The sequence below is a fragment of the Stenella coeruleoalba genome, assembly GCF_951394435.1.
Source record: "Stenella coeruleoalba genome assembly, chromosome: 15".
Lineage (NCBI taxonomy): Eukaryota > Metazoa > Chordata > Mammalia > Artiodactyla > Delphinidae > Stenella > Stenella coeruleoalba.
In genome coordinates this window covers 69,532,057-69,544,479 of record NC_137161.1, presented here as the reverse complement: position 1 = coordinate 69,544,479, position 12,423 = coordinate 69,532,057, and the positions used below count along the sequence as shown (strand labels likewise).

Here is a 12,423-nt window from a genome sequence, read left to right as displayed (position 1 = left end):
GTCTCTTCAATAAATGGTGCTAGGAAAACTGGACAGCTACATGTAGAAGAATGAAATTCGAACATTTTCTGATACCACCTACAAAAATACACTTAAAACGGATTGAAGACTTAACTGTAAGACCAGAAACCATAAAACTTCTAGAAGAGAACAGAGGTAGAACACTCTTTGACATAAATCATAGCAATATTTTTTGGATCTGTCTCCTAAAGCAAAAGAAATAAAAGCAAAAATAAACAAATGGGACATAATTAAACTTAAAAGCTTTTGCAAAGCAAAGGAAATCAACAACAAAACAAAAAGACAACCTGTTGAATGGAAGAAAATATTTGCAAATAATATGACCAATAAGGGGTCAATGTCCAAAACACATAAATAGCTCATACAACTTAATATCAAACAAACAAACAACTTGATTTTAAAAAATGGGTAGAAGACCAGAATAGACATTTTTCCAAAGAAGATATACAGATGGCCAACAGGCACATGAAAAGATACTCAACATCACTAATCATCAGAGAAATGCAAAGCAAAACCACAATGAGATACCACCTCACACCTGTCAAAATGGCTATCATCAAAAATTCTACAAATAACAAATGCTGGCAAGGACATGGGAAACAGGAACTCATACACTGTTGGAGGAAATGTAAATTGGTGTAGCCTCTATGAAAACAGTATGCAGGTTCCTCAAATAACTAAAATTAGAACTACCATATGATCCAGCAATTCCACTCCTAGGTATGTATCTGAACAAAACAAAAACACTAATTTGAAAAGATACATACACCCCCAATGTTCACAGCAGCATTATTTACAAGACAGCCAAGTGTCCACTGACAGATGAGTGGATAAAGAAGATGAGGAGATATATATTTGCAACAACATGGAAGGACCCAGAGGGCATTATGTTTAGTGAAATGAGTCAGACAAAAGAAAGACAAATACTGTATGTTATCAAACAAATATAACAAAACAGATACTGACTCAAAGATATAAAGAATAACCTAGCACTTATCAGTGGGAAGAGGGGAAGAAAGAGGGGTAATATAGGGTAGGACATTAAGAGGTTAAATTACTATGTATAAAATAAATAATCTACAAGGATATATTGTACAACACAGGGAATATAGCCAATATTTTTATAATAACTTTAAATGGAGTAAAATCTATAAAAATTCTGAATCACTATGTGTACAACGGAAACTAATATGATACTGTAAATCAACTATACCCCAATAAAAAGGAGCAAAACCAGCAACAGCATTACAAATCCTACAGACACTTAAAAGATAATGTAAGAATATTAAGGACAACTTTATACCAACACATTTGAAATTCAGATTAATGAAAAAATTCCCAGAACAACACAATTTAGAAAACAAGTATGTGACATTAATTAAAGAAACCTCAGCTAAAATTGGAGCCCAAACAGGCCTGTATGGGGAGCTCTCATACCCTGTCATACATATATTGGCAATTACTCCAAACAGGAAGAGACCTACACATGCAGCACACATCTCTGACAGGAAGGTGTTGCCCACCTTACTATACAGCAGGAAGAAGAAAACTCTCTGTCCAAAGACAGCCCAGCCAATCAGAGGCTGTAGCAGCCCAACCAATGAGAAGACTTCATACTCTGAACTCTCAGCTTCCTCCAATGGACTCTTTGGTTATTGCAGCCCCTCCCAATGCCCTCTTTTTCCCTGTAAAAGTAAGTTCCCCTCCCTTGTTCTCTGGGTTTGCCTAGGTCTGCCACAGTTCATAGATCCTGAATTGCAATTCCTCTGGCTAGTCCCAAGTGAACCTGCTTTTGCCAGTAAAATAACTAGCGATTTTATTACTAACGTTGACAGATTCAAGAAGAAATGGTAAATGTGAATACTTCTATATCATTTAGGGAAATTAAATTTAAATAAAAACTTCAAACATAGAAATCTCCAGGTCCCATCAGTGAATTCTTCCAACCATCTAAATTATAATTAACACAAATATTACACAAAACCTTCCTAAGAATAAAAAGAAAAAACAAAAACAAACAAAAAAACCCAGGATTACATCCAATTTGTTTTGTGAGGCTAGGATTACCTTAAACAACAACCAAAATCTTACATGTCTAGTATAAGAAAGGAAAATTATAAAGCAATCTCTCTAATAAACATGGATGTAAATATACTAAATAAAAATTACAAAATGTATCCAATTAATTGTTGTAATAATACAACTCAAAATTCTTTTTAAAAAATCAATGTAACTCACCATATTAACAGGAAAAAATCATACCAATATGTAAAAATCATTTGATAAGATACACTACACATTCATGACCATTTACAAGCAAATTATTGATAAAATGATATTTCCTTTATCTGATAAAGAGCAACTTAAAAACTCTAGAGCAATTATCATAATTAAATTTGAAATGCTGAAATAATACAACAATATACAGGAGATAAAGTGCTATAAGATAAGAAAATGAGAGCTTCCCTGGTGGCGCAGTGGTTGAGAGTCTGCCTGCCAATGCAGGGGACATGGGTTCGTGTCCCAGTCCAGGAAGATCCCATATGCCGCGGAGCGGCTGGGCCTGTGAGCCATGGCCACTGAGCCTGCGCGTCCGGAGCCTGTGCTCCGCAATGGGAGAGGCCACAACAGTGAGAGGCCCAGATACCACAAAAAAAAAAAAAAAAAACAGACAAGAAAATGAAATAAAACTGTCTTCTTCACACTTCACAGGCTCATATACATTAGAAAATCCAAAAGAATATATAAATTACAAAAAATGAAAGTGAATTGGGACAATATCCAAAAAATCTCTTGTATTTCTATATACTAGTAACAAATGATTAGAAAATGAAAAACGTTTAAACATACCATTTGCAATATCAGCAAACACTTAGAACTAAACCTAGCAAACGATGTGCATGACCTGTACATAGAAAACATTACTGAGATAAATCAAGATACCTTAATAGATGGGAAGATATAGCACATTCATGAGTTAAAAGAGCAATTAAATAAAGATGCTAACTGTCCCACAAATCAGGCCATAGATTTGACATAATTCCAATCAAAATCAAATAAGTTACTTTTGTGGAAAGTGACACAACGAATCTAAAATATATATATATATATATATATATATATATATATATATATATATATGGAAACACAGATGGCCAAGAAAAATAAGACAATCATGAAGAAAAAGAATAAGCCCAAAGGGCTTTGACTTTCAGATATCAAGAGTTATTATAAAGTTACAAGAATTAAAATGGTGTGAAATTGGTTCAAGGATAGACAGTCTAGCAAAACAGAATACAGAAATAAACTCACAAATATACAATCTCTTGATTTGTAACAAAAGTGACATTATATTGCAGTGATGGAAATTTTCAATAAGTCGTTCTGTGTCACCTGGATACCCCATCTGAAAAATAAATAAATAAAAGAAAGAACAAATCTTTACCTCTACTTCACCCCTTGCCAAAAACTCAGTCATATATGGATTGCAGATCTAAGTTTGAAAAATGTAAGAAAAAATCCTTTAAGAAGACACAGAGTATCTTCAGACCCTGAGATAAAGCCTTAATTTTTAAGCAGGCTGAAAAAAGCACTTATTTTAAAGAAAGATATTGATAAACTAGGCTGTATAAAAATTAAGAATTCCTCGGGGGCTTCCCTGGTGGCACAGTGGTTGAGAGTCCGCCTGCCGATGCAGGGGACACGGGTTCGTGCCCTGGTCCGGGAAGATCCCACATGCCGCGGAGTGGCTAGGCCCGTGAGCCATGGCCGCTGAGCCTGTGCATCCGGAGCCTGTGCTCCGCAACGGGAGAGGCCACAACAGTGAGAGGCCCGCGTACCACAAAAAAAAAAAAAAAAAAAGGAATTCCTGTTCAAAGGACAATATGAAGCAAAAGGACATGTCACAAACTGCTTGAATATATCCAACATGGAACTTCTATCCAGAATACATAAAGAGCACCTAAAAAATCAATAAGAAAAAAAATTAATAAACCATTAAAAACAATGGGCAAAAGACTTAAAGATCCACCTCACAAAAGAGTATAGCCAAGAGTTGGATTAGCATAAGCAAAAGTACTCAATCTCATTAATCATCAGAAAAATCTTGAAAGCCATAATAAGATACACTACAACCACCAAAAAAAAAACCCTAAAAATTAAAACAATTGACAATACCAAGTGCTGGTAAAGATGTGCAGCATCTTGAACTCTCAGACACTGCTGGGGGTAATTTACATTGTCAGCAGCAAATTTCAAAAAACTATCACCTAAATTTGAAAGCACACATCATGACCAAGGAATTCCACTATTTGGAATATACTCAATAGAAATGTGTATATATGCCCCGCAAAAGAATATTCAAGAATGTTCATGGTAGCACTGTTTATAATAACAGAAACCCAGACTCATCCTCAACATTCATCAAGAGTAGAATGGATACATTATTTTCAGTATACTCACACAATGAAATACTACACAGTGATGAAAAAGAATGAACGACATGAATGGATCTTACAAACCATGTGGCACTAATGAAACCAGATGCAAAAACTCTAACATTTTATGATTCCATCGATGTCAAGTTCAGACAGGCAAAATTAATCTGTGGTAACAGAAGTCACAATAGTCTTAGGGATTGGATGGTAGTGATGGTGTGGGATGCAAGCGGGTAGTGTTCTATTTCTTGATCTGGGTGCTAGTTACATGGGTATATTCATTTTGTGGCAATTCATCATAGTGTACGTTCAGGTCTTATGTACATTCCTGTATGTGTTATATTTCCATTAAAAATTACTTTTAAAAATCCAGTTCTACTCATTATTATTTTTTCATGAGGTAATAAAAAAGAAAAATCTCTTTTGACCTGGGTTCTTTTATCAGTAAAGGGCAAAATTAGAATTATATAAAATCTTTTGTAGCAGTCATTTCAACTTCTGGTAGAAAACATCCATGCCCCCCCTACTCCCAGACCAGGAATTTCAGGTAGAATTGATCCCCAATCCCACAAAACCCAGGCCTGGCCAATCAGAGCATTCCACCTCCTGGTCACATCATTGATTGGTTAAGAAATGAGCATATAACCCAAACAGGATCAATGATTTTAGGGCAGCTTTTTGGTGGAATTATTCGACAAGAACAGCAAAGGTTGCCACTGAGACTGATTAACTAGTGAACACAATCCTTAGCATTGGTTATCACACTGTGAGATTCTGCCTGAGAACAACAAAAAAAAAAACAGAAAAAAGCAGAGATGATGATGATAGACAGATAAATAGACAAAGGTGACAGATGGAGCCGTAGACAATACACAAGTGATGGATAGAAAGAAATAGAGAATAAGCAGATTATTCACAGAGACTGACTTATGATGACATTATTTTTGAGAATCTGAATATAGTCACATCCAATCTTGGACTTTTCAGTTTTGTGAGCCAAGAAATTCCCTCTTTTGCTTGAGGCAATAAGTTGGGTTTCTGTCATATGCAGCCAAGAGCCCTAACTGTTAAAATTTCCAAGGCCACTTCCAGCTTTAATTCCATGACTTAGACAATGCATTCCAAACTTTTCCAAATAAGCATCCTTTATGGCCTAAGGAGAATGAACAATAGATTCAGGAATCAAGCCCTTCCGCGTGCAAGCTTGAAGTTTCTCTGAAGTCTCATATATTATTTAAAAAAAAAAAAAAAAAAGAGGGCTTCCCTGGTGGCGCAGTGGTTGAGAGTCCGCCTGCTGATGCAGGGGACGTGGGTTCGTGCCCCGGTCCAGGAGGATCCCGCATGCCGCGGAGCGGCTGGGCCCGTGGGCCGTAGCCGCTGGGCCTGCGCGTCCAGAGCCTGTGCTCCGCGGCGGGAGAGGCCGCAACGGTGAGAGGTCCGCGTACCTCAAAAAAAAAAAAAAATCATGCCAATTTTCAAACCTATTCCATAATATTCTGTCTTAATGTGAAAATATTTCTTCCATATCATCGTGTAAAATCAACACTGAAGTTATCCATGCCACCCATATAGTACCGCTACTCCTAGGGGCAGCATATTCCTGCTTTAAAAGAACAGACATAGGGAAGGGGTTCAGACTCAAATTCCTACAGGGGTCAGGCAGGTAAGACAACAGGGTACAGAAGAGGGTGAATACAAGCCAGCCAAGGCGGGTAGCTCAGCTCCACTCCGTTGTGGCTACCTAGGAATGTCTTTCCAGTCCCCATGCAGGCCAAAGACATCTGCAAGATGAATAAAGTCTGGGCAAGACTCCTTCCCCACCTCTGATTTTGAACGCACACTGCTCTATTTTTCCATCTAAGACTGAGGCAATACTTACACAGTTGCTAACATCCATTCTCCAAACACCCAATATTTTTCTCCTTATAAAAGATATTTCTTTTAAACAGAGACAAGGCATAGAAGCTTTGGCATATATTTATTTAGTGAAACTATATTATACTTTCTGAAAATCAGATAGCTTTACCTATACAAGTTCTAGAAGGAAAATTACCCTATTCCAACAGGCACCCTCACATTTTATGTGACATTTTTAACAACCTCGAAGTTCCAACCTCAACCAGCAATGTCTGAATTGCTTTTAATTTAGCAAGTATGGAGAAGAGAATAATCTGGCAGCTCCTTCTTAAAACATAGCAGAGGCGGGGTCCTCCCAGGAGAATCTGGTGTTCATAAAAGTAATTTTTTTCCGTTCATTCTGCTGAGAGCCTCCTCTTATAGCACAGTCATGTGGCTGTCACTCTTGAGGCAGACACCAGCCTCTGAAATTACAGGGTGATTTTTCGATGGTTTGATTATTTTTTTAATAATATAATCAAGAATTTGATCTGAACTATTAAAGAAAGGAAAAAATTAATTTAAAAACTGACACCCGTGACCTTTAAAATTACGTATTGTGGCTCCTGCACAGCGTGCATTCAAAGGTGACTGTGTGCCTGATTTATCTGTAATAAAATGTCCTTTATGGGGAACAAGACCGCATTGTTCAAGAGAGTCCATTGTTAAGTCAAGAAGAAGGTTTGGTAGGTAGATACTGAAAAAGTAAAGCTTTACCTACCCTGTCGCCCAGAGGTCCTCCAGTATTTTAGTTACAAATCATTTCAGAATAATAACAATGGTGATAATGATAATGATGTAGGTTACTAGACTGAGTGCTTAGCATCTGGAGAACACTGGGCTAAGTGCTTCGGGCACATTTTTTATTTAATCCTCTCAACGCTTGACGGCAGGTACGATAATATCCCTTTGACTCAAGAGGAGTCTAAGCGAGTCTCAGAGAAGTGACTGGAAGCTGCCAGAAGTTTCAGCGCGTGGACTCCAGTCCACGTCTGACGCCAGAGACTATGTTCTCAACCACTCACTGACTATGAAGTCGGAGCGCCCTTCCGAAATCGGCTACCCAGCTTCGACTCCGCACAGATGCTGATCTTTCCCCCCAGATCTGGCCACTTTCCTGTCTATTCTCCCTCAGTGACTATCACCAGCTTCCGTTTAGCTGCTCAAGCCAGAAACCCAGGAGACGTTACCGATTCATATTCTATCTCCCCCCCTCCCTGCCCAAATTCAATGCAGCTCCAAGACTTGCTGATGCTACCTCTTCGAAAGCAACTGTTACCAATTCACTTCTTTCGCCTCTCTACCACCACCAGCCTTGTCCAAGCCACCAACACTTCTCTAACGCAACAGCCTCCTCCTTCCACACAGTCCGTGTCCAGTTTGTGTTTACGTGGCTGAAATCTGCTAGAAACGCAAACGCCATCCTTCCTGCTCAAAATCATTGGATGGTTTTCCGATACTCTCAGAATAAAGACTGGAAGCCATAACCCGGCAACGCTAGCCCTGCACCCCGCCTGCCCGGCACCGCACCCCTCCCCACTTGCCTCACCCACTTCCCCTCTTCCTGTCTGTACTCCGGAAGCCACACCGGACCCCTGGGTTTCTGAAAGCTCTGTGCTCCCTCTCTGGTCACAACTGTCCTGCATGCTGTTCCCTCTGCCCAGAATTCTCTTCCCTTCCTTCTCACCCGGGTAACTGCTATACGTCCTTCAAGTTCAGCTCATTATCATTTCCTCAGGGAAGCTGAGGCAGGGAAGGTTGGACCAGGTCAAAGCCCTCTCACAGAACAGCCTACCGCGCTGGTGAAACACTCACCACCATTACGATGTTCTATTTATGTGTGTAACCACGTGATGCCGGGCCCACTTATTTGGACTAATCAGAAACAAATTCTTTCTGCATGTCTGAAATTTCTGAGTTAACCAACAGTCAGAGGCAGCTCGGTGAAATGGTAGGCATCCGTGTTGGGAGGTCAGGGACCTGAGTTCAAATCCTGACTCTACCTACTAGCTGCGTGACCTTGAACAAAACACTTCAACTCCCTGATGCTCAGTTTTCTCATACATAAGATGAGGATGGTGTCAACACCCACCCCTTCCCTCCCAGGGTTGTTGTTAAGCTTAATGAGGCAGAGAGGTGAAGATATTAGCTCATCCCTCCCGCCACGTGGTAAGGATCCAACTAGCATTTATTGGAAGCTTCATTTCCAAGAAATATTGCTTAGTAATAGAGCAAATTGCAGGTGGTCCAAAAGTACAAACTTCCAGTTATAAGATAAACAAGTATTAGGAATATAACATCCAGCAGCATGACGATAGTTAAAACTGCTGTATGGTGTACTTAGAAGTTGTCAGGAACTCTACTCAATGCCCTGTGGTGACCTAAATGGGAAGGATATCCCAAAAAGAGGGAATATATGTATCCGTATAGCTAATTCACTTTGCTATACAGCGGAAACTCACACAACATTGTAAAGCAAATATACTCCAATAAAAATTAATTTAAAAAACCCAACACTGTCAACCAACTATACTACAATAAAATATTTTTTTCAATAATTGCAATTATCAAAAAATCTAGAAACAATAAATGCTGGAAAGGGTGTGGTGAAAAGGGAACCCTCCTGCACTGTTGGTGGGAATGTAAATTGATACAACCACTATGGAAAACAGTATGAAGAGTGCTTAAAAAACTAAAAATAGAACTACCATACCATATGACCCAGGAATCCCCCTACTGGGCATATACCCTGAGAAAACCATAATTCAAAAAGAGACACGTACCACAATGTTCACTGCAGCACTATTTACAATAGTCAGGACATGGAACCAACCTAAATGTCCATCAACAGATGAATAAAGAAGATGTGGCACATATATACAATGGAATATTACTCAGCCATAAAAAGAAACGAAATTGAGTTATTTGTTGGGAGGTGGATGGACGTAGAGTCTGTCACACAAAGTAAGTCAGAAAGAGAAAAACAAATACCGTATGCTAACGCATATATATGGAAACAAAAAAAAAAAGAAGAAAAATGGTACTGATGAACCTAATTGCAGGGCAGGAATAAAGATGTAGACATAGCGAATGGACTTGAGGACGCGAGGTAGGAGGAGGAAGCTGGGGCGAAGTGAGAGTAGCATCGACATATATACACTACCAAATGTCAAACAGTTAGCTAGTGGGAAGCAGCAGCATAGCACAGGGAGATCAGCTCGGTGCTTTGTGATCACCTAGAGGTGTGGGATAGGGAGGGTGGGAAGGAGGCTCAAGAGGGAGGGGATATGGGGATATATGTATGCATATGGCTAATTCGTTTTCCTGTACAACAGAAACTAACACAATATTGTGAAGCAATTATACTCCAATAAAGATCTATTAAAAAAAAATAATTACCTTCGTAATTTCACTGCGTTAACCCTAGATACTATAGTTTCATCTTCAAAAATCTTAGTACATCTTCTTATGTAACAACACTATTAACACAACCATCAAAACTTAAAAATATACGTTAACATATTCTAATACCAAATCCATTTTCAATTTTTCCCAGTTGCCCTCAAAACAACTTTTTATGTGTGGTTTCTTTGGATCAAATTTCAAATAAAGTCTCTTTTAATCTTGAAAAAAATAAAATAAAAGTTGTTAAGAGAGTAGATCCCAAGGAAAAAAAAACTTTTTTTTCTTTTTCTTTTTTTTTTTCTATCTGTATGTGATGACGGATGTTAATTTAACTAACTGTGATAATCACTTCACGATGTATGTAAGCCAAATCATTACACTGTACACCTTAAACTTACACAGTGCTATATGTCAATTATAGTTTAATAAAACTGGAAAAAAATAAAACGAACTGCTCAGCCATACATACAATATAATAGTATTTCTGTTTAAACACCCATGAAACAGGGCTAGAGAGTACACATCTATAGAGAAAAAAGACTAGAATGATACAATCCAAATACATTATTGGGATGGGGTTTGAGAAGAAGGCTGGCATGGAGATCAGAGTAAGGGGGCTTTGGCCTTATTTCTCTGAAAAGGATAATGTACTCACATACATGTGTAATAAATAAATGTCAAATAGCTAAATAAGACATGTAAATCACTCCAGTCAGCTCACTAATCTATGAGCCTTGTGTCCTTCTAGTTATCACTGTACCTAGAACTATGCCTAGATTAGCAAAAACACTCGATAGACATACATTAAATAAGTGAAAAAATTCATTGAAATATAGTTAATGAACAATGTTATATAAGTTACAGGTGTACAATATAGTGATTCACGATTTTAAAGGTTATACTCCATTTATAGTTATTATAAAATATTGGCTATATTCCCATTGTAAAATATATCCTTGTGGCTTATTTTACACATATTAGTTTGTACCTCTTAATCCCCTACCACTATATTACCCCTCCTACCTTCCCTCTCCCCACTGGTAACCACTAGTTTGTCCTCTATATCTGTGAGTCTATTTCTTTTTTGTTATATTCACTCATTTGTTGTATTTTTTAGGTTCCACACATAAGTGATATTATACACTATTCGTCTTTCTCTGTCTGATGTACTTCACTTAGCATAACACCATTCAAGTCCATCCATTTTGCTGCAAATGGCAAAATTTCATTCTTTTTTATGGCTGAGTAGTATTCCATTTTGTACATACACACACACACACACACACACACACACACGTGTGTGTATATATATATATATATATATATATATATATATATATATATATATACCAGTTCTTTTTTTTTTAACATCTTTATTGGAGTAAGAGTGCTTTACAATGGTGTGATAGTTTCTGCTTTATAACACAGTGAATCAGATATACATATACATATATCCCCATATCTCTTCCCTCTTGCATCTCCCTCCCTCTCCCACCCCTCTAAGTAGTCACAAAGCACCGAGTTGATCTCCCTGTGCTATGCAGATGCTTCCCTCTAGCTATCTATTTTATGTTTGGTACTGTATATATGTCCATGCCAGCTTACCATTCCCCCTCTCCGTATCCTCAAGTTCATTCCCTAGTAGGTCTGCATCTTTATTCCCGTCTTGCCCCTAGGTTCTTCAGGACCTTTTTTTTTTTTTTTAGATTCCATATATATGTGTTAGCATATGGTATTTGTTTTTCTCTTTCTGACATACTTCACTCTGTATGACAGTCTCTAGTTCCATCCAGCTCACTACAAATAACTCACTTTCATTCCTTTTTATGGCTGAGTAATATTCCATTGTATATATGTGCCACATCTTCTTTATCCATTCATTTGTTGATGGACACTTCGGTTGTTTCCATGTCCTGGCTATTGTAAATAGAGCTGCAATGAACATTTTGGTACATGACTCTTTTTGAATTGTGGTTTTCTCAGGGTAGATACCCAGTAGTGGGATTGCTGGGTCATATGGTAGTTTTATTTTTAGTTTTTTAAGGACCCTCCATACTGTTCTCCATAGTGGCTGTATCAATTTACAGTCCCATCAACAGTGTGAGAGGGTTCCGTTTTCTCCACACGCTCTCCAGCATTTATTGTTTGTAGATTTTTTGACGATGGCCATTCTGACCTGTGTGAGACGATATCTCACTGTAGTATTCTTTTTTTCTTTTTTTTTTTTTGCGGTACACGGGCCTCTCACTGTTGTGGCCTCTCCCGTTGCGGTGCACAGGCTCCGGACGCGCAGGCTCAGCGGCCATGGCTCACGGGCCCAGCCGCTCCACGGCATGTGGGATCCTCCTGGACCGGGGCACGAACCCGTGTCCCCTGCATCGGCAGGTGGACTCTCAACCACTGCGCCACCAGGGAAGACCCTCATTGTAGTTTTGATTTGCATTTCACTAATGATTAATGATGTTGAGCATTTTTCCATGTGTCTGGTTGGCAATCTGTATATCTTCTTTGGAGAAATGTCTATATAGGTCTTCTGCCCATTTTGGGATTGGGTTGTTTGCTTTTTTAATGTTGAGCTGCATGAGCTGCTTGTAAATTTTGGAGATTAATCCTTTGTCAGTCGCTTCATCTGCATCTCCTATTCTGAGGGTTGTCTTTTCGTCTT

General features: G+C 38.5%; 1 protein-coding gene across 1 annotated transcript in view; it reads right to left on the bottom strand.

Annotated features, from left to right (window-relative positions):
• Positions 1–3,280: 3,280 nt before the first annotated feature.
• Positions 3,281–12,423, bottom strand: part of LOC307197606 (heparan sulfate glucosamine 3-O-sulfotransferase 4-like) — an 87,900-nt gene continuing 78,757 nt past the window's right edge. The window contains exon 2 of the mRNA XM_079943682.1: positions 3,281–3,427. Within this exon, the coding sequence (XP_079799808.1) occupies positions 3,370–3,427 (58 nt within the window). The 3' untranslated portion in view covers positions 3,281–3,369. The remainder of the gene's footprint in view (positions 3,428–12,423) is intronic.